Below are 22,905 nucleotides of genomic sequence, written 5' to 3' on the forward strand. Positions count from 1 at the left end.
TTATTTTTTATTTTTTGAGACGGAGTCTCGCTCTGTCGCCCAGGCTGGAGTGCATTGGCAGGATCTCAGCCCACTGCAAGCTCCGCCTCCTGGGTTTACGCCATTCTCCTGCCTCAGCCTCCGGAGTAGCTGGGACTACAGGCGACCGCCACCTCGCCCGGCTAGTTTTTTTTTTTGTATTTTTAGTAGAGACGGGGTTTCACTGTGTTAGCCAGGATGGTCTCGATCTGCCCGTCTCGGCCTCCCAAAGTGCTGGGATTACAGGCTTGAGCCACCGCGCCCGGCCGCCTGGCCTGTATTTTTAATAGAGACTGAGTTTCACCACCTTGGCCACGCTGGTCTCGAACTCCTGACCTCAGGTGATCCACCCGCCTTGGCCTTCCAAAGTATTGGGATTACAGGCGTGAGCCACTCCCCCTGTCTCCTCAACAACGTCCTCCAGTGGAAAATGTCCTTGGGAAACGCTGACAGAGTCTTTTGAGCCTCGGCCGCATCCGTTACTCGCGCAGCAGGCGGAAGTAGCGGGCAGTTGGCCGGAAGTGGGGCTGTGAGGCCCGGAGTCACTAGAGGAGAGAGTGTCTGTGTCGCCGCCGCTGTCGCCGCCGCTGCCACCGCACGCTGCGTCCCCGGTTTGGTGTTGCGGCGCCCACCTTCAGGAGGATCAGGTGAGTGGCGGCGGCCGCTTCCCGCGTTCACGACCGTCCTGGGTCTTGGCCTGTGCCTCCTGTCCTCCTGGCCGGCCCAAGGCTGACACGCACCGAGGCCTTATTCAGCTCTTGGCTGGGGTTGGGATTGCCTCTCGCAGGCCTGACTGTGGTGAGAACTTCAGTGACTCTCGCCGCTCCTGAGTTTGTAATCTTTGGCAAGGGGCTTATCTGACCCTTGTTTTTTTTCCTCTGTGAAATGGAGATCGTAACAGTATTTGCCTCACTGTGCTGTTATGAGAATGTAGTTAGATATTATGCCGCGCCTCTCATCACACTTTGATGTGCATGCGAATCGCTTAGAGATTCTGATTCTGTAGGGGTCTGGGGTGGGGCCTGAGATACTGTGTTCCTAACTAGCTTCCGGACGAGGCTGAAGTCTCTGGGGCGCAGACCACACACTGAGTAGCAAGGCCCTACAGTATGTTGCTTAGCATTTGTAATGCGGAGTCTTCAGTAAACATCAGTATGATAGAATGTATACTTTCGCCCCATTTTTAGCAGTTTTTGGTTGCAGAATCCTAAGGGTAGTATTGATGGCCTTCTCCCTTTTTCTTTCCATGGGTAAGAATAGTTGCTCTTTCTCTTTCTGTGCAAACCGTGTCACAGCTCTTCTGTCTTGGCTCAGGGAACTTTGGGTCCCTTCATATCAGCTGTGTTCATCAGTCTCGGGTGATGCTTCACTGATCAGACCCTTGGACAGTGCTTCATCCCGTGGAGCTGATAGCCAGCTGCGTTGGCACCAACTGTGGCTGACGTTTTGTGCTCCAGTCGTTTGTTGCTGCTGGAATCTGACTTCACGTTTTCTACACTGTGAATAGTAAGAATGGCCGCCTTTCCAGAACTAGATTCTGCAGCTCACTGACCTGAATGGTCTTGGGCAAGTCCTCGGATAATTTGCTACTACCTGGTAGACTAAAATAAAATCTGGGCCTGGCGAGGTGGCTCATGCCTGTAATCCCAGCACTTTGGGAGGCCGAGGCAGGCAGATCATGAGGTCAGGAGATCGAGACCATCCTGGCTAATACGGTGAAACCTCGTCTCTACTAAAAATACAAAAAAATTAGCTGGGCGTGGTGGCGGGCGCCTGTAGTCCCAGCTACTCGGGAGGCTGAGGCAGGAGAATGGCGTGAACCCGGGAGGCAGAGCGTGTAGTGAGCCGAGATGGCGCCACTGCACTCCGGGCGACAGAGCGAGACTCCGTCTCAAATAAATAAATAAATAAATAAAATCTGAAGATTCCGTGCTGCATAACGTAACTTAAAAAGTGAGGCCTTTGGCAGTTATGCAGGTCTAATGTTTATTAGTATGATTTTCTTCCCCATCCATTGGTTTATTTTTTTAGTCCCTAATAAGGCCTTGTCGCTCATCATGTGAATAAGTCAACTTCGATGTAAAACAATTCTAAGGTCAGGTGCAGTGGCTCATGCCTGTAATCCCAGCACTTTGGGAGGCCGAAGTGGAAGGATTACTTGAGCCCAGGAGTTCGAGACCAACCTGGGGGCAACATAGGGAAAACCTGTCTCTACAGGAAGAAGAAAAAAAAAACACACAAAAACAAAAAACGAAAATGTAGCCAGGCGAGGTGGCGCACTTGTAGTCCAAGCTACTTAGGAGGCTGAGATAAGAGGATCGCTTGAGATCCTTGAGCGATCCTCGCCTGGCGGGGTGGGTGGGTGAGGGGTGGGGGGCGGTGGTTGAGGATGCAGTGAGCCGAGATTGCACCACTGCCCTCCAGACTGAACAACAGAGTGAGACCCTATCTGAAAAAACAAAAGAATTCTGAAACTCCTTCTGAAATACTGTACTATACAGCCTTGCAAATTGTAAAAGCAGATAAAACCAAGTGTTTATTGAGCTGTACTTGGGCCACTTATTTGGGAATTTTCTCTTATGATGACTGTGTTCATGCAGCTACTTCTCTTTACCTGCCTGGATTTTGTAATTCCTCTAGAAGTCCCATTTAGATGGGCTGAGAGGACATGAGTGCCTACTCCCTGTTGTTATGTGGAGAGGTTTTCTAAAGACAGGGTTTTATGAAACCCTTTAAAAGCAGTAGCTCTAACAGAATCATCTATAGGGCTTAGTCATACTATATCTACCCACATGCTTCTTGCCATTCTGATAGAGGAATAGCAGAGTCTTAGAAGAGAAGGGGGAGGGCTGTGTGGCTGGAAAAGTTTCACAAATGATTGCGATGTGCTGTTTTTTCTCCTATCAGCATGGAGTCTAGAACAAAGAGGAAGGGATGGATTGCTAGACTAAATAATTTTAGTTTGGTTTGGACCTGCGAGTGACACTGAACTTGACCTAAACACCTTTGCACTAGTGCCTCACCTTCACAGTACTGGTAGACTACTCTCTCAGAAGTCCTGCTGCTGTGTGGAAACAGAAACACAGAAGAGTCCAGTCCAGTTAACATCTACATTAACAGCTAAGGGCCTTATTGCCAGTCTCTAAGCCCTCACTAGGGGCTTTGAAGTTTTGGAGATTCTCAGCAGGAGACCCTCAGCACCTAGAGAAAGTTCGGGTTCTTTGCCTTTTTTTTTTTTTTTTTTGGTAGAGACAGGGTCTCGCCATGTTGCCCAGACTGGTCTTGAACTCCTGGCCTCATGTGATCTGCCTGCCTCGGCCTCCCAAAGTGCTGGGATTATGGTCATGAGCCACCTGCTTAGCCAGTTTTTTTGCCTTTTTAATTCTCAAGGTTGCTCAACAAATTATTTGCTGAGACAAGAATGGGGTTGGAGTGTTCATTTATTTGTGACAATTTTATTGGAACATAGAAAGGAAAAGTGTTAGAATTGAGGGATCAGATCTGGTGACTGGTAAATTGTATGTGTTTAAGGTGTCATATACTCAGTCTGCAGTTAACAGGATTCCTTCCTCTGCCTGGTCCCCGTCCTCTAACTTCTAGACTCTAGTTTAAAATGAAGCTATTCGGCCTTGCTCAGACCTGTATGTGGAAGGGAGAAAGGTAAGATTCCTCAGTCTTGTGAAATCACATCATTCAGTGAGGTTTGGGCATTGCCTTTTGGAACTGACAGGGTCCAGGGGTCTCTGAGGCTCTACTCTGTTTTGTTAGGTCCCCTAAAGGGGAGAAAGGTATACTTGGGGCACTTAAACTAGGAAAGGAGTTTTGTGAAATCATATCAGGTATCTTTGACCTTTATTGAAAGAGTCAGGCCGGGCGTGGTGACTTCTGCCTGTACTCTCAGTACTTTGGGATGCCGAGGCAGGCAGATCACTTGAGGCCAGGAGTTCGAGACCAGCCTGGCCAACATGGCAAAACGCTGTCTCTACCAAAAAATACACACACAAAAAATTAGCCAGGCATGTTGGCATGAGCCTATAGTCTCAGCTACTTGGGAGGCTGAGGCAGGAGAATTACTTAACCTGGGAGACAGAGGTTGCAGTGAGCTGAGATCACGCCACTGCACTCCAGCCTGGGCAACAGAGCAAGACTCTATCTCAAAAAAAAAAAAAAAAAAAAAGTCAGGAGTTAATTGACCGAGCATATCATAGTGTTCCCTTTCTAGCTTTCTTATGAATTTTCAGAGAATCCTTGAGTAAGGAGGAACTAATCTTTTCAGGTATGTTTTCCCTATCTGGTCATCCTGACTGCTTCTTCTTTGCAGTGTCTTTTCTCCCTACTATTCTTCTCTGCTGCTTCCGTATCTTCCTTGTTTTTCTTTCCTTCTGGATAGTACTCAAGGCCAACTTCTGAAGCGGCTCTATTTCAGACCTGTATATATAGATATGGTTTCTATAGAGTTGCTGTAAATGTTGCATGGTGAAAAGAATAAGTAGCCACTGTTTACCATTTGCAGGTTGGCCCTTCATGCCTCTAAGATTCCTTATTTTGTTATCATTTCTGTTATTGAACATCTTTAAAGAAGTTCTTAGATAGTAGAAAGTGCTTGCACTAAAAATAACTTTTCAATATTTTCCTTATCCATTAAGTTACTTTCTCCATTCATTATCTTGAACAATACCATAATATCTTGATAATACCTGCATTTTGTAAATTTAATTTTTGTCAAAATTGTACATGTACATGGTTTAAACAGTCAAATAGTTCAATAGAGCTTGTAGCACTAAATAATAGTTTTCTCCCCCCACACTTTTTTTATGAGATGGAGTCTCGCTCTGTTGCCCAGACTGGAGTGCAGTGGTGTGACCTTGGCTCACCACAACCTCTGCCTCACAGGTTCAAGTGATTTCCCTGCCTCAGCCTTCTGAGTAGTTGGGATTACAGGTGCCTGCCACCACACCTGGCTAATATTTTGTATTTTTAGTAGAGATGGGGTTTCGTCATGTTGGACAGGCTGGTCTCGAACTCTTGACCTCAAGTGATCCTCCTGCCTCAGCCTTCCAAACTGCTGGGATTACAGACTTGAGCCGCTGTGCCCAGCCTAATTTTTGTATTTTTAGTAGAGACAGGGTTTCACCATGTTGCCCAGGCTAGTCTAGAACTCCTGGACTCAAGCAGTCCGCCCACCTCAGCTACCCAAAGTGCTGGGATTACAGGTGTGATCCACTGCTCCTGGCCATTAATCTATTTCTTTTTTCTTTTTCTTTTTTTTTTCTTTTTGAGACAGTGTTTTGCTCTGTCGCCCGGTCTGGAGTACAGTGGCACCACCTCGGTTCACTGCAACCTCTGCCTCCCAGGTTCAAGCGATTCTCCTGCCTCAGCCTCCCGAGTAGCTGGGATTACAGGTGTGTGCCAGCACTTCTGGCTAATTTTTGTATTTTTAGTCGAGACAGGGTTTTACCATGTTGGTCAGGCTGGTCTCGAACTCCTGACCTCGTGATCTGCCCACCTCAGCCTCCCAAAGTGCTGGGATTACAGGCGTGAGCGACCACGCCCAGCCGGCCACCACTGTATTTCTAAGTAACACATTTGTGTTGCTATTTCTTGATTTCTTTCTTTCTTCTTTTTTTTTTTTTTTGGAGGCAGAGTCTTGCTGTGTTGCCCAGGCTGGAGTGCAGTGGCATGATCATAGTTCACTGCAACCTTGAATTCCTGGGCTCAAGCTGTCCTCCAACCTCAGCCTCTTGAGTAGCTGGGACTTCAGGTGCATCCCGCTATGCCTGACTGTTTTCTTTACTTTTCATAGAGACAGGGTCTTACTGTGTTCCCCAGGCTGGTTTCAAGCTCCTGGCCTCAAGTGATCCTCCTGCCTCAGCCTTCCAAAATATTGGGATTACAGTTGTGAGCCACCACACCTGGCCGATTGTACTTTTTTATTATGGACTTTGAGGCTCTAGGTCTCTTGTATCATCAACCTCCCCCTACTCCTCCTCTTCTCACTTTATCCTCCCAGTACAGTTTGCTCATAATTTTTGGTTAGGCTAATATCAAGATTTATGTTAATAAAACTATGTTAGTATTATTCTCAACTGAATAGGGAGTATGATATACTAATATTTTCTTTATTCTTTTTATTTATTTATTTATTTTTTGAGACAGGGTCTCTCTGTGTCACCCTGCCATAGCAGGATCACAGCTCACTGCAGCCTTTACTTTTTGGGCTCAAGCGATTTTCCCATTTCTACCGCCTGAGTAGCTAGGACCACAGGTGTGTGCCACCAGGCTTGGCTAATTTCTAAATATTTTGTAGAGGTGGGGGTCTCACTACATTGCCTAGGCTGATCTCAAACTCCTGGCCTCAAGTGATCTTCTCACTTTGGCCTCCCAGAGTACTATGATTACAGGAATGGGCTGTTGCATCCTGCCTGTGGTAACATATTCTATCTTGTATAACTTTTTTGTCTTCCCTGGCATTAATAATTTTTGTTACTGTTTTTATTAGCATGGCTTTTTGTCTCCTTATCTCTTGTTCGTGCCCAGATGATCCGGTAGAAATATAATTCTCCTCTCCTGGATACTGTCTGTGTCATCCAGCATGAGCTGGTTGCTCTTTATGTCTGTTCACAGCTCTTGTCCTGGGATCTTCCTTCACCTGTTTCCTGGGGTTTCCCGTTGCTTCTCTGTATTGAACCCTAGTTTCTGGATCCCATATCTCTACTGCCGACTTTCAGGTCTTCAATTGTGGTAGCTCTCTTTACTTTGATCCTGGAGCATCCCGCAAACTCTTTCCTTCATGTAGATTTCAGCCTTTGAGGTCTTCTCTTTGTTCTTTTTTAAAGTACAGGTTGAGCATTCCAAACCTGAAACTCCAAAATCCAAAATGCTCCAAAATCTGAAACTTTCTGAGCACCAACATGATACTCAAAAAAAAAATCATTGGACTTTTTCGGATTTTGGATTTTTGAATTTGGAATGCTCACTGATAAGTATAAAGCACATAGTCCGGCCGGGCGCGGTGGCTCAAGCCTGTAATCCCAGCACTTTGGGAGGCCGAGACGGGCGGATCACGAGGTCAGGAGATCGAGACCATCCTGGCTAATACGGTGAAACCCTGTCTCTACTTAAAAATACAAAAAACTAGCCGGGCGACGAGGCGGGCGCCTGTAGTCCCAGCTACTCGGGAGGCTGAGGCAGGAGAATGGCGTAAACCCGGGAGGCGGAGCTTGCAGTGAGCTGAGATCCGGCCACTGCACTCCAGCCTGGGTGGCAGAGCAAGACTCCGTCTCAAAAAAAAAAAAAAAGCACATAGTCCAAAAACTGAAAATATTTAAAATCTGAAACACTTCTGGTCTCGAGCATTTTGGACAAGGGATACTCAACCTGTAGTATAAACCATAGTGGTAGAATCCTAGACTGTTAGAGGTGGAAGGGACTTTCAGGCTTACCTAGTTCTAACCCTCCAGCTCCCTGGCACCTGGAAATCCTAGAAGACCATTGATTGTTCAGCCATCCCACCCCATACTGCCCCCCGAACCTGTGTTTCCTGACACTCATTCTTGTGTCTCTAGTCCACCAATAATGTGGGCTTGGGAGTCAGACAGTCTTTAATATTAGGCTTCACTCAATCCCTTGGCTGTATAACTTTTGGCAGGTTTCTTAATCTTGTGGTCTCTTTCTCATCAATAATATGGGGATTAAAAGAGTCATATGAATTCAAAACACTGGAGCTGCACCAAACATTGATGTTCTAGGAGATGGTTCTTTTATTTCCAGACCACGTATAGTAATTTCATTAAGTACTCAGATAGAATTAATTGAAGAAATTTTAATTATTTAATGTTTTTAAATTAACATCATTTGTAGAGATATTTGTTAATTCTTGTTTATGTGCTGTTTGTTCCACTGAATATTAGTGTGTACATTTTCATGTGTTGATGTCTGCCACACATTTATCTTGTAAACCAGCCTCCTAGACAGACATTTTCTGTTTTTTGCTTTACTATAGCACAGCTATTTTTTTTAAATGGGGCCTTTAAAGCTATTTTTTTAGGATCTACTTCCTTTTTTTTTTTTTTTAAGACAATCTCTCTCTTTCACCCAGGCTGCAATGCAGTGGTGTGATCTCAGCTCACTGCAACCTCGGCCTCCCGGATTCAAGTGATTCTCCTGCCTCAGCCTCTCAAGTAGCTGGGATTACAGGCGCACTACCATGCCCAGCTAATTTTTGTATTTTTAGTAGAGATGGGGTTTCGCCATATTGGCTAGGCTGGTCTCGAACTCCTGTCCTCAAGTGGTCCGCCCACCTTGGCCTCCCAAAGTGCTGGGATTATAGGCGTGAGCCATCGTGCCTGGCCAGGATCTACTTCCTAAAATGAGATGAAGACTACAGATTTGAACAGTGTATGGCTTTAGTTTCACATTGTGGTGGATTAAATTAAATTACAAATTTGAAAGTAGGTCTTCTTTTTTTTGAGATGGAGTCTTGCACTATCGCCCGGGCTGCGGTGCAATGGTGCAGTCTCGGCTCACTGCAACCTCTGCCTCCCAGGTTCAAGTGATTCTCCCGCCTCAGCCTCCCAAGTAGCGGGGATTGCAGGCGCCCTAGCTGCAATTGCAGGCGCCCGCCACCACGCCCGGCTAGTTTTTTGTATTTTTAATAGAGACAGGATTTCACTATGTTGGCCTGGCTGGTCTTGAATGCCTGACCTTGTAGATCCACCCGCCTCGGCCTCCCAAAGTGCTGGGATTACAGATGTGAGCCACCGTGCCCAGCCAAAAGTAGGTCTTCTTAAAAGCCCTGTTCTGTCAACTGGAGAGCTCTGTTACCTGCTTTCTCTGTCTTTTTGGTTCTTTGTTTTTTTGAGACAGAATCTCTGTCACCCAGGCTGGAGTGCAGTGGCACCGTTTTGGCTCACTGCAACCTCCACTTCCTGAGTTCAAGCGACCCTTGTGCCCCAGCCCCCTGAGTGGCTGGGATTACACGCTCGCGCCACCTTACCTGGCTAATTTTTGTATTTGTAGTAGAGATGGGGTTTCACCATGATGGCCAAGCTGGTCTCGAACTCCTGACCTCAAGTGATCTGCCTGCCTTGGCCTCTCAAAGTGCTGGAATTACAGACATGAGCCACCATGCCTGACTGTCCTGCTGTCTCTTTCGTTCCTGCCTTTCCTGTGCTGTAGTATTAATTGAGTTTCCTAATTACTATTTTGAGATTTTGAGGACTATAATCTTCAATTATCATCTAAATATTAAAGAGCAACATTATTTTAGTACTATTTTTCTGTATTTTTGCTACTTTTAATTACATTTATTTATTTATTATTTTTTTTTTTTTTGTAGACAGGCTTGCTGTGTTGTTCAGGCTGGTCTCAAACTACTGGCCTCAAGCAGTCCTTCTGCCTCAGCTTCCCAAAGTGTTGGGATTATAGGCGTGGCCAAGTTTTTCTAATTTTTTAAAAGCTGGCCATCTGCATTTATAGAAATAGTAGTGTATAGTAGAGATCAGCAAACTTTTTATGTAATGGACCAGACACTAAATATGATTTGCAGACCACACAATCTGCCACAGTTACACAGTTCTGCTCTTGTAGCAGGAAAGCAGACATAGACAATGTATAATGAATGGCCTAGCTATATTCTGAAAAAACTTTGTTTACAAAAGCATGTGAAGAGCTAGATTTGGTTCTCAGGACATAGTCTTCTGACCCTTGATCTGAACCATACATTGAAATTTGGTGGGCAGAATGGTCCACAGGTGGTCAGGCATGGTGGCTGACGCCTGTAATGCTAGCACTTCAGGAGGCCAAGGTAGGAGGATCACTTGAGCCCAGGAGTTTGAAACCAGCCTTGGCAATATTGTGAGACTCCATCTCCACACACATACACACACACACACACACACACACACACACAAACTGGGTTTGGTGGTGTGCACCTGTAGTTTTTGCTACTCAGGAGGCTGAGGCTGAAGTGGGAGGATTGCTTAAGTCTGGGAGGTCAAAGCTGCAGTTATGCCACTATACTCCAACCTGGGTGACAGAGTGAGATTGTCTCAAAAAAGAAAAAAAGAATGGTCCACAAGCCACAGTAAAGAACCAAGTGTATAAAAATTTAGTGTGAGAGAATTCTACTGTGATTCACACAGAAATTCATACATATGTTCCTGCCATCCAGAGAAACCTGTGTAGCTGGGCTACTGGAACAGCCACTGGCCTGCCCTGCTGTTCTTTGATGATGAACCAAATGATGATGTGCTGTGGGCTCTGGAAGAAAGTAGCTGACAGCAGAGTTGGGCAGGCATTTCAGAAAATCATTCTGGCACCCTTGGAACTTTTATGGAGTTTTCTGCAGCAACAGCTCTGTCTGGTACATCAGTTGACAACTCAGGTCTCCTTGGGTCTTGCTTGTCAGGCTTTGGCATTTAAGTGGAAAGAAAAAGAGTAAGTGCTCAAGCCTGTAATCCCAGCACTTTGGGAGGCTGAGACGGGCGGATCACGAAGTCAGGAGATCGAGACCATACTGGCTAACACAGTGAAACCCCGTCTCTACTAAAAAAATACAAAAAACTAGCCGGGTGAGGTGGCGGGCGCCTGTAGTCCCAGCTTCTTGGGAGGCTGAGGCAGGAGAACGGCGTAAAACCCGGGAGGCGGAGCTTGCAGTGAGCTGAGATCCAGCCACTGCACTCCAGCCTGGGCGGCAGAGCGAGACTCCGTCTCAACAAAAAAAAAAAAGAAAAAGAAACTTTAAGGAAAGCGAGAGCACAGCAGAATCAGTTTCATAGTCTCGCATGGTTTCTGCCATGGGAGCATGGGAGAAAAATGGGCATTATACTACTCACAGGCAGAATAAAGACTCACTGGAAGCATTGCTAAGCTGCCTCCTCCAGAAGATGTCAGTGGGACAGTTGTGTCAGTTGGTGTTCCCTGAATCTTGAGCCCAGCTTTGGGGTACTCTTTGCTTCCCACCCATGAAGTGACAGTGAGCAGACTCTCAACCTTCTGCTTTCTTCCTCCAAAATGAGTGAGTTTTTTAGTATACTTACTAATAACAGAGTTACTCTGTAACTATGTAATAGTGACTCAAATTCTGTTATAAGCTTCCTGGAGAGGAGAGTAGGCATCTTCTAAAAAGTACAAGAACAGCATTAGAATGACAGAATTTTGGAATTAACAGTTTTGCACTATAAGAACAGGGAGGACTATCGTGGGTATAACTAATTAAATCTTTTTTTTTTTTTGAGATGGAGTCTCACTTTTTCACCTAGGCTGAAGTACAGTGGCACGGTCTTGGCTGAACGCAACCTCTGCCTCCTGGGTTCAAGTGTCCTGCCTCAGCCTCCTGAGTAACTGGGATTACAGGTGTGTGCCACCACACCTGGGTAATTTTTTGTATCTTTAGTAGAGATGGGATTTCACCTTGTTGGCCAGGCTGGTCTTGAACTCCTGACCTCAAGTGATCTGCCTGCCTTGGCCTCCCAACTTGCTGGCATTACAGGCATGAGCCACCACACCCGGCCAACCAATTATCTCTTATACCAGATCCCACTTTTTACTTAGTGCTGTTAGCATAGCAGTTTTTATAAACATTCTTCAGGTAGGACCTGTATGTCTTGATATCAAAGAGATGGAATGAGTTGCTCACTTTTGTTCCCAGCCTTCTTTCTAGAAATCTGCCTTCCTTCTTCCTGTCAAATGTTAGCAGAGCACCGTCTCTTCTTTAGCTGTTACTGCTTGCCTTGTACAGTGAAGGAAGTCTGGTGAACAGCAGTCCAGGAACTGCCCAGGGGTACCCTGGGTTGGGGGTTTTCCTAGGCCTTTACACAGAGCACACAATTTATCCTTGATATATGCTGTCTTGTGGTTTGGGCATTTACTGGCATTGAATTTCCTTGAGTGGACAGTAGTGTAGTTTCAACCTGTTTTTTGTAATGTGTAAATTTGGATGCTTTTATAGGTAGAAGCCACTCATTCTTCATCTACCCTTTTTTCAGTATCTGGCACCAATTCTGACCCAGTCATTTGTGATCCCTGGCTCTTGTGATATGCGGAAGATTTCCAGGCAGTTTTTGTGGAACACCTCCCTGTCCAGCTCTAATCAAGCACCATATAAACAAGAAATTGCCTGGTCAAACCTGTGAGGACTATATTCTGACTGCCAAAAAGATCAATACTGACACCAGAATGGCAGCTACTCTCAAGTCGTTAAAACTTTTAAGATACCGAGCATTTTGCAGTCCTTCTGCCTGTGGTGCAGCCCGAAGTGTGTCATACTGGAATATGAGCAGCACACAGCGTGGGGGACAGGACCCTCCAGAACACATTAGCCTCTGCCATTCTGCCAAAAAAGTTAAGAACATTTGTAGCAGCTTCTCTTCTCGGAGGAACCTCACAACCAGCAGTGCCCGCCCAGGTTTGGAATTCAGCAAGACTTCTTCCTCCAAGGCCAGCACATTGCAGCTGGGCTCACCCAGGGCCACAGGAGTTGATGAAGAGGATGTAGAAGTTTTTGATTCCTTTGCAAACATCCGAGTTTTCCTACAGCTAAGACCAGAATACCGTGTTCACAGCTATAACGCATCCGAGACTTCTCAGCTCCTGTCTGTTTCAGAAAGTGAACTAATTTTGCACAAAGTCACAGTTTATCAGAATAAACTCCAGGCTCAAGTCATTGTTGATTATTTGTGTAAGCTGAGCTCTTTGCCTGCAGAGCAGCATCCTGTCTTGCTGCGCAGTACCAGCTTTGCTCTGCTCTGCCAGCTGAGTGTGAAGAAGATACAGCTCTTTGATACCCAAGATCTGATCAATGTTTTGAAAGCTTTTGTCATTTTAGGAATCCCTCACTCCCATTCAATGCTAGATGTGTATGAGACCAAATGTTGCCATCAAGTATGGGAGATGAGTATGGATCAGCTCCTTTTGGTGGCTGATCTCTGGAGGTACTTAGGCCGCAGAGTACCTCGGTTTTTAAACATTTTTTCTAGTTATCTTAATTTGCACTGGAAAGATCTATCCTTGTCTCAGCTAGTTCACTTAATTTATGTTATAGGTGAAAATCGTCAGGTATCCCAGGACCTAATGCAAAAATTGGAATCATTGATCCTTAAATATATAGATGTGATCAATTTAGAGGAGGTTGGTACCATCTGTTTGGGGTTCTTTAAATCAAGTACTAGTCTCTCTGAATTTGTCATGCGGAAAATTGGAGACTTGGCTTGTGCTAACATGCAGCATCTGAGTAGTCACGCCTTAGTGAATATTGTTAAAATGTTCCGTTTCACTCACGTGGATCACATCAATTTCATGAAGCAGCTTGGAGAGATTGCTCCTCAGCGAATTCCTTCGCTGGGAGTTCAAGGTGTCATGCACCTGACTCTTTACTACTCGGCCTTACGCTTCCTGGATGAAGGAGTAATGAATGCAGTGGCTGCGTCTTTGCCTCCTAGAGTGGCACACTGTCGAAGTAAAGATGTTGCCAAGATTCTGTGGTCATTTGGAACTCTGAATTATAAGCCACCCAATGCAGAAGAATTTTATTCCAGCCTGATAAATGAGATTCACAGAAAGATGCCTGAATTCAACCAGTACCCAGAACACCTGCCCACCTGCCTGCTGGGCCTGGCATTTTCAGAGTACTTTCCAGTAGAGTTAATTGATTTTGCTCTCAGTCCAGGGTTTGTCAGGTTAGCTCAGGAGAGAACTAAGTTTGACCTCATTAAGGAACTGTATACCCTCGATGGTACAGTTGGCATTGAGTGTCCAGATTACAGAGGCAATCGTCTTAGTACTCACCTTCAGCAAGAGGGGTCTGAATTGCTGTGGAATTTAGCAGAGAAGGATATGAAATCAAAGCCTGAATTCTTAGAAACTCTCCTTTTACTTGAGACCATGTTGGGGGGGCCCCAGTATGTCAAGCACCATATGATTTTGCCTCATACCCGATCTTCTGACTTAGAGGTCCAGCTTGATGTTAACCTGAAGCCATTACCATTTAATAGAGAAGCCACACCAGCTGAAAATGCAGCCACATTAAGGCTTAAGCATGTGGGAGTCAACCTTACAGATGATTTGATGAATCAGTTACTAAAAGGGAAAGCAAGAGGACATTTCCAGGGCAAAACTGAGTCAGAGCCTGGGCAGCAGCCCATGGAGTTAGAGAATAAGGCAGCTGTACCTTTGGGGGGCTCCCTTTACAATGTAGCAGATAAATCAGGGGCCATGGAGATGGCTGGCCTGTGCCCCTCAGCCTGCATGCAGACCCCAGGAATGAAGCTGGCTATTCAGTTCACAAACAGGAACCAGTATTGCTATGGCTCCAGGGATCTCCTTGGACTGCACAATATGAAGAGGCGGCAGCTGGCTCGGGTTGGCTACCGTGTGGTAGAGTTATCCTACTGGGAATGGTTCCCACTACTGAAACGAACTCGCTTAGAAAAGTTGGCATTTCTTCATGAGAAAGTATTCACCTCTGCTCTCTGAAGGGCATTTAGGGGCATTTCTATGACAAAGCTGTAGGTGTCTACTGTACCAGGTGTTGCAAAATGATTATAAAAGCCAGAATGTAAGTTTGGCAATAAAATAGTCTATTGAGGAGACTTAGTTGTGTCCAAGGCAGATTAGAGCTAGTGTATGTTACTGTGAATTGTAATGTAGTTGGATTGTACAAATTGCTGCAAATGTATACGTTACTCTTAGTAAATAATAAACATCTTAATATGTCCTATGGTCAAGTAAGTCCTTGTTGGATTTTTCTTTCTGTTTACCAGCCTTATGTCACAGAGTTTTTAGAATAAAAGTATAGTCAGACATTGTGTAAAGCCAATTTTTAAAAATTTTATTCTTTTTTGGAGACCCCCCCCACCCACTCACAGATATTTTTATTGTTTTTCTTTTTAAGCCAGTTTTTTTTTGTTTGTTTTTTGAGATGGAGTCTTGCTCTGTTGCCCAGGCTGGAATGCAGTGGTGTAATCTCAGCTCACTGCAAGTGGTGTAATCTCTGCCTCCTGGGTTCAAGCAATTCTCCTGCCTCAGCCTCATGAGTAGCTGAGACTACAGGCATGTACCACCACTCCTGGATGATTTTTGTATTTTTAGTAGAAACGGGTTTTCTCCAGGTTGGCCAGGCTGGTCTCCAACTCCTGAGCTCAGGTGATCCGCCTGCCTTGGCCTCCCAAAGTGCTGGAATTACAGGTGTGAGTCACCACATCCGGTCTTATTATTATTATTATTTTATTTTTTGAGATGGAGTCTCCCTCTGTTGCCCAGGTTGGAGAGCAATGGCGCCATCTTGGCTCACTGCAAGCTCCACCTCCCAGGTTCAGGCAGTTCTCCTGCCTCAGCCACCTGAGTAGCTGGGGTTACAGGCGCCTACCACCACGCCCACCTAATTTTTGCATTTTTACTTGAGATTTCACCATGTTGTCCAGGCTGGTCTCACACTCCTGACCTCAGGTGATCCACCCGCCTCTGCCTCCCAAAGTGTTGGGATTACAAGCATGAGCTGCCACCGCTGGCCTGTACCTTGTTTTAAAATAAGAATCTCGGCCGGGCGCGGTGGCTCAAGCCTGTAATCCCAGCACTTTGGGAGGCTGAGACGGGCGGATCACGAGGTCAGGAGATCGAGACCATCCTGGCTAACATGGTGAAACCCCGTCTCTACTAAAAAATACAAACAAAAAAAAACTAGCCGGGCGAGGTGGCAGGCGCCTGTAGTCCCAGCTACTCGGGAAGCTGAGGCAGGAGAATGGCATAAACCCGGGAGGCGGAGCTTGCAGTGAGCTGAGATCCGGCCACTGCACTCCAGCCTGGGCGACAGAGCGAGACTCCGTCTCAAAAAAAAAAAAGAATCTCATGCTGGACGTGGTGGCTCACGCCTGTTATCTCAGCACTTTGGGAGGCCAAGGTGGGAAGATTGCTTGAGTCCAGGACTTTGAGACCAGCCTGGCCAATATAGTGAGACCTTGCCTCTGCAAAAAATATACCAAGTTAGCCAGGCGTGGTGGTGTGCTTCCGCAGTCCTTAAGCTACTCACGAGGCTGGGGTGGGAGGATCTCTTGAGCCTGGGAGGTTGTGGCTGCAGTGAGCTGAGATGGCACCACTGACCTTCAGCCTGCAGGACAGAGCAAGACCCTAACTCAAAAAAAAAAAGGTGGTGGGGGGCAAGTGTGGTGACTCAGGTCTGTAGTCCCAGCACTTTGGGTGGCTGAGGCAGGCTGATCTCTTGAACCCAGGAGTTCCAGACCAGCACCATGGCAAAACCCCATCTCTACTAAAAATACATAAAAGTAGCCAGGCATGGTGATGTACACCTGTAGTCCCAGCTACCTGGGAGGCTGAGGTGGGAGAATCACCGTAGCTTAGGAGGTCGAGACTGCAGTGAGCCGTGATTGTGCCACTGCACTCCCACCTGGCTGACAGAGTGAGACCCTGTCAAAAACAAAAAAGCTCTCATAGCTTCACTTACATTTCCGGATTTTTCCTCCAGTACGTCTTTTCACATGCTCTAAAATTAAAATTCTTATTCTTGTTTAGATGTGATTGATTGTCCTTAGTTGCTGATTCTTTTTGCTTTAAAGAGCCATTTCAGAATTAGTGAACTCAAAATTTTTTCCTGGCTCCCTCTTCCACATTTTTTTTTTTTTTTGAGACGGAGTCTTGCTCAGACGCCCAGGCTGGAGTGCGGTGGCGCGATCTCGGCTCACTGCAAGCTCCGCCTCCCGGGTTCACGCCATTCTCTTGCCTCAGCCTCCCGAGTAGCTGGGACTACAGGCACCCGCCACCTCGCCCAGCTAATTTTTTTGTATTTTTAGTAGAGACGGGGTTTCACCATGTTAGCCAGAATGGTCTCCATCTCCTGACCTCGTGATCTGCCCGTCTTGGCCTCCCAAAGTGCTGGGATTACAGGCATGAGCCACCGCGCCCGGCCCCTCTTCCACATTTCTACTTGTCTTGCATAAATTCCCCCTACCCTCCTCATATTTTTCTTCTTAAAACTGGACCTAGAAGAATAGAATTACATAAGCACCTGTTGGGCCAGTGGTTCCCAAGTCTGACGCCTAGGCAGAATGGTTTTCTTTTTTTTTTTTTTTGAGACGGAGTCTCGCAGTCGCCCAGGCTGGAGTGCAGTGGCCGGATCTTAGCTCACTGCAAGCTCCGCCTCCCGGGTTTACGCCATTCTCCTGCCTCAGCCTCCCGAGTAGCTGGGACTACAGGCGCCCGCCAACTCGCCCGGCTAGTTTTTTGTATTTTTTAGTAGAGACGGGGTTTCGCCGTGTTAGCCAGGATGGTCTCGATCTCCTGACCTCGCGATCCACCCGTCTCGGCCTCCCAAAGTGCTGGGATTACAGGCTTGAGCCACCGCGCCCGGCCAAGAATAGAATTACATAAGCACCTGTTGGGCCAGTGGTTCCCAAGTCTGACGCCTAGGCAGAATGGTTTTCATGGCAGTTAGCTCAGATGAGAAGGAAACACGCTACTTGTTATATTAGAAAGTCCAGTGGGATTCAGGTTTGGTTGTGTTAGAGCACAAACTTAAGGAGATTGTGTATATATAAGAAACATAATATAGGTCACAGATACAATATATGTGATTTGCAAATAGTTTCTCCCATTCTGTGAGTTGTGTTCACTTTCTGTTTTTAATTCTGTTGAAGCCCAATTTATTATTTTTTCTTTTGTTGCTTGTGCTTTTGGTATCATATTTAAGAAACCATCGCCAAATCCAAGGTCAGGGAGATTTACCCCTATGTCTTTTCTGATAGTTTGAGCTCTTTGTATTTAGGTCTTTGATCCATATTGAGTTAATTTTTATATGTAGCCTGAGGGAACAGTCCAACTTCATTCTTTTTTGCATGTGGATATCTAGTTGTCCCAGTATCATTTGTTGAAGAGAATATTCTTTCCCCGTTGAAGGGTTTTGGCATCTGTGTCAAATCAATTGACCGTACATGTGGGGGGTTATTTATGGATTTTTATTTCTATTCTATTCATCTATTCTTATGCCAATTCCACACAATTGGGAGGTATGAGTCCTCCAACTTGGTTATTTTTCAATATTGTTTTAGCTACTCATGGTCCTTGCACTTCCATAGGAATTTTAGGATCAGTTTGCCCATTTCTGCAAGAAAAGCCATCGGGCTTTTGATAGGGATAGTACTGAATCTCTAGTTTGCTTTGGGGAATGTTGCCATCTTAACAATATTAAGCCTTCTAATCCATAATCATGGTATATCTTTTAATTTATTTAGATTTTTAATTCTTTCAGGAATGTTTTATAGTTTTCAGTGTATAAATCTTACATTTTCTTAGTTTTTTGTTTTGTTTTGTTTTGTTTGATATAGGATCTTGCTCCAGCAACCAGGCTGGAGTGCAATGATGTGATCGTAGCTCACTGCAGCCTCAAATCCTGGGCTCAAGCAATCCTCCAGCCTCAGCCTCCCAAGTAGCTGGTACTACTACAGGTGCACGGCATCATAACCGGGTAATTTTTCTTTGTTGTTGTTGTTTTGAGACGGAGTCTTGCTCTGTCACCCAGGCTGGAGTGCAGTAGCACAATCTCAACTCACTGCAAGCTCCGCCTCCTGGGTTCAGGCAGTTCTCTGCCTAGCCTCCTGAATAGCTGGGATTACAGGCCCCCGCCACCATGCCCAGCTAATTTTTTGTATTTTTAATAGAGGCAGGGTTTCATCATCTTGGCCAGGCTGGTCTTGAACTCCTGACCTCGTGATCCACGCACCTCGGCCTCCCAAAGTGCTGGGATTACAGGTGTGAACCACTGTACCCGGATGTTAAATTTATTCCTAATTATTTTATTCTTTTTTGTGCTATTGTAGATGCAATTGTTTTTAAAACTTCTTTTATGAATTGTTAATTGTGAGTGTTTAGAAATACAGATGATGCACCAGGCGTGGTGGCTCACGCCTGTAGTCCCAGCACTCTGGAAGGCTGAGGCGGGCAGACCACTTGAGGCCAGGAGTTTGAGACCAGCCTGGCCAACATGGTTAAACCTGTCTCTACTAAAAATACAAAAATTAGCTGGACGTGGTGGCACACCCCTTAGCAACTCAGTAGACTGAAGCATGAGAATCACTTGAGCCCAGGAGGCAGAAGTTGCATTGAGTTGAGATCATGCCACTGAACTCTAGCCTGGGTGACAGAGCCAGAGACTGTGTCTCAAAAAAAAAAAAAAAAAAAAAGACAGATGATTTAACCTGCTATTGTGCTTAATATCATTTGTTAGCCCTAATAATTTTTTTGTTGTTGTGTGAATTCTTCAGAATTTCCTGTATAGGCTTGTTTCATCTGTGAATACAGTTTTATATCTTCTTTTACATTTTGGATTCCTTTTTTTCTTTTTTCTTGCTTTATTGCTCTGGTTGGAACTTCTAATAAGATGTTGAATACAAACAATGAAAGTAGGCATCTTTGTCTTGTTCTGGATTTTAGGGGAATGTTTCCAGTCTTTCACCCACCATTGGGTATATACATACGCTTTTCTTTCTTTCTTTTTTCTTTTTTTTTTTTTGAGACAGAGTTTCTCCCTGTTGCCCAGGCTGGAATGCAGTAACGTGATCTCTGCTCACTGCAGCTTCTGCCACCAGGGTACAGGCAATTCTGATGCCTCAGCCACCCAAGTAGCTGGGATTACAGGAGTGCGCCACCATGCCTGGCATCTTTTTTTTTTTTTTTGAGACAGAGTCTTACTCTGTCACCCAGGCTGGAGTGTAGTGGCACACTCTCAGCTCACTGCAACCTCCACCTCTCAAATTCAAGAGATTCTCCTGCCTTAGCCTTCGTAGTAGCTAGGATTATAGGCACCCACCACTAGGCCCAGGTAATTTTTTTTTTGTATTTTTAGTAGAGACAGTGTTTCACCAAGTTGGTCAGGCTGGTCTCGAACTGCTGACCTCAGGTGATCTGCCCACCTTGGAGTCCCAAAGTGCTGGGATTACAGGCATAAGCCACCATGCCCGGCCATTTTTTTTGGAATTTTTAGTAGAGATGGAGTTTCACCATGTTGGCCAGGCTGGTCTTGAATTCCTGGCCTCAAGTGATCTGCCCACCTCAGCCTCCCCGAGTGCTGGGATTATAGGTGTAAGCCACCAATCCTGACGTCTTTTTTTTTCCTCTTTTTTTCTTTTTAAGACTGTCTCACTCTGTTGCCCATACTGAGAGTGCAGTGGCACTATCATGGCTCACCACAGCCTCGACTTCCTGGACTCAGGTGATCCTTTTGCCTAAGCCTTCCAAGTAGCTGAGGCAAAAAAAGAAAAGAAAAGAAAAAGGGTCTCACTCTGTTGCCCAGGCTCAAGTGATCCTCCTGCCTCAGCCTTTCAAGTAGCTGGAACCACCTGTGGGCACACTACCACATCTAGCTAATTTTTTACATTTTGTAGAGCGGAGTCTTTCTGTGTTGCCAAGGCTGGTCTTGAACTCTTGGGCTCAAGCAATACTACTGCTTCAGTCTCTCAAAGTGTTGGGATTACAGGCATGAGCTACAACTCCCGGCTGAGTATGATGTTAACTATGGGTTTTTTATAAATCTTTTAATGTTGAGGAAGTTATTTTTTATTTTTATTTATTTATTTTTTTGAGATGGAGTTTCGCTCTTGTTGCCCAGGCTGGAGTGCAATGGCGTAATCTCGGCTCACCACAACCTCCGCCTCCCAGGTTCAAGCGATTCTCCTGCCTCAACCTCCCAAGTAGCTAGGATTACAGGCATGTGCCACCTATGGCTAATTTTGTATTTTTAGTAGAGACGGGGTTTCTCCATGTTGGTCAGGCTGGTATCAGAAACTCCTGATCTCAGGTGATCCACCCACCTCGGCCTGCCAAAATGTTGGGATTACAGGTGTGAGCCACCACACCTGGTGAGGAAGTTATTTTTTATTCCTAGTTTGCTGAGTGTTCAATAAATATAATATGCAGCAAATACTCTTTATTTAAAAAATTTTTTCAGCACACACCACCTTTTGGATGAAGTGAACATTCTTTATTTTTATTTGTTAAATCTGGCAACTGGCCGGGTGTGGTGGCTTACGTCTATAATCCCAGCACATTGGGAGGCTGAGGCGGGCAGATCACCTGAGGTCAGGAGTTCAAGACTAGCCTGTCCAACATGTTGAAACCCCGTCTCTACTAAAAATACAAAAATTAGCCAAGCATGACGGCACGTGCCTGTAATCCCAGCTACTCAGGAGGCTGAGGCAGGAGAATCACTTGAACCCGGGAGGCAGAGGTTGCAGTGAGCTGAAATTGTGCCACTGCACTCAAGCCTGGGCAACAGAGCGAGACTTGGTCTTAAAAAAAAAAACAAAAAAAAAAAACTGACAACCCTAAAAAAGTAGAGGGGAGACGGGGAGGGGAGAGGGGGCAGCAAGGGCAGCAGAAAAACAAACAGTACTATGCTCAGTACCTGGGTGACATGATTATTTGTACCCCAAACCTCAAGCATCATGCAGTATACCCAGGTAACAAACCTGCACATGTGTCTCCTGAATCTAAAATAAAAGTTGAAAAAAAAAATCTGGTAACCCTAAGAAAGGTAGCATTAAACCAGCATGGTTTCTTGTTGGGTGAATTGGCAGAAGAGACTTAAATGTGTTTACATGTTGAAGATAGGTTTCAGTAGTTAGAGATAAGTTGAAAATTCAGGAGAGAAGCAAGAGCAGATGGAGTGGGCCATGGAGGAGAGGGAAAGGATTAGGGTCAGGTTGTATGTTGGAGAGACTGGCCACCTCACCTGGGTTCCCATAGAATTTTGCTGACGCTGTTGTTAAGGTGCTGAGTAAATGTTACAAAAACCTTTGTAGATCTTGTTTTGAGACTGAGTCTCTTAGGGGAAAGACTGCTTGCTTATCTGTTCCTCGTTTTGAGCCTATACATTTCTTAAAAGTAAAAACTGGGCCGGGTACAGTGACTCACTCCTGTAGTCCCAGCACTTTGAGAGGCCAAGGCGGGCGGATCACCTGAGGTCAGCAGTTCGAGACCAGCCTAGCCAACATGGTGAAATCCCATCTCTACTGAAAATACAAAAATCAGCTGGGCATAGTGGTGTGTGCCCATAATCCCAGCTACTCAGGAGGCGGAGACAGGAGAATTGCTTGAGCCCTGGAGGCGGAGGTTGCAGTGAGCTGAGATTGCACCATTGCACTCCAGCCTGGGTGACAGAGTGAGACTCTCAAAGAAAAAAAAAAAAGTAAAAACTGAGGCCGAGTGTGGTGGCTCAGCACTTTGGGAGGCTGAGGTGGGCAGATCACAAGTTCAGGAGTTTGAGACCAGCCTGGCCAACATGGTGAAACCCCATCTCTACTAGAAATTAAAAAAATAGCTGGGCATGGTGGTGCATGCCTGTAATCCTGGCTATTCAGGAGACTGAGGCAGGAGAATCGCTTGAACCCAGGAGGCGGAGGTTGCAGTGAGCCAAGATCGTGTGGTTGTTCTCCAGCCTGGGTGACACAGTAAGACTCCATCTCAAAAACTAAAAATAGGTTGGGCATGGTGGCTCACGCCTGTAATCCTAGCACTTTGGGAGGCCAAGGTGGGTGAATCACCTGAGGTCAGAAGTTTAAGACCAGCCTGGCAAACATGGTGAAACCTCATCTCTACTAAAAATACAAAAAAATTAGTCAGGTATGGTGGTGGGTGTCTGTAATCCCAGCTACTCAGGAGGCTGAGGCAGGAGAATTGCTTGAACTCAGGAGGCGGAGGTTGCAGTGAGCCGAGATCGCACCATTGCACTCCAGCCTGGGCAACAAGAGTGAAACTCTTGTCTCAAAAATAAATAAATAAATAAAAATTAAAAATAAACAAAGAGTAAAAACTGTGTCTACTTGTGCCTAGCACAGTGCCTTGCACATGTTAAGCCCTTAGAGGGTGACTTGGCTCCATGTGGTA

General features: G+C 45.7%; 2 protein-coding genes across 6 annotated transcripts in view; both read left to right on the forward strand.

The window, feature by feature from the left end:
• Positions 1-523: 523 nt before the first annotated feature.
• FASTKD5 (FAST kinase domains 5) lies at positions 524-14,745 on the forward strand. Of its 2 annotated transcripts, none has more exons than XM_033185832.1 (2): positions 524-665; positions 12,006-14,745. In XM_033185832.1, the coding sequence occupies exon 2, from the start codon at positions 12,196-12,198 to the stop codon at positions 14,488-14,490; it is 2,295 nt and encodes a 764-aa protein (XP_033041723.1). In that variant the 5' UTR covers positions 524-665; positions 12,006-12,195; the 3' UTR covers positions 14,491-14,745. The 2 variants fall into 2 exon arrangements, with proteins under 2 accessions (XP_033041723.1, XP_033041724.1); XM_033185833.1 differs by lacking the exon at positions 524-665 and adding an exon at positions 11,327-11,373.
• The window catches only part of UBOX5 (U-box domain containing 5), a 55,862-nt gene continuing 33,484 nt past the window's right edge, over positions 528-22,905 (forward strand). For 2 of the 4 annotated variants that reach the window (XM_033185845.1, XM_033185850.1), the window contains exon 1: positions 529-665. The gene's annotated coding sequence lies outside the window, so the exon portion shown is untranslated. Of the gene's footprint in view, positions 666-22,905 lie in introns of all 4 variants that reach the window. The other 2 variants (XM_033185851.1, XM_033185847.1) reach the window with 2 other exon arrangements.

This window comes from Trachypithecus francoisi, unplaced genomic scaffold (assembly GCF_009764315.1).
Source record: "Trachypithecus francoisi isolate TF-2019V2 unplaced genomic scaffold, Tfra_2.0 Lachesis_group21, whole genome shotgun sequence".
Taxonomy (NCBI): domain Eukaryota; kingdom Metazoa; phylum Chordata; class Mammalia; order Primates; family Cercopithecidae; genus Trachypithecus; species Trachypithecus francoisi.

Excerpts from the sequence above, each read along its gene's own strand:
- FASTKD5 (XM_033185832.1), top strand. The coding sequence starts at position 12,196 with ATGGCAGCTACTCTCAAGTCGTTAAAACTTTTAAGATACCGAGCATTT.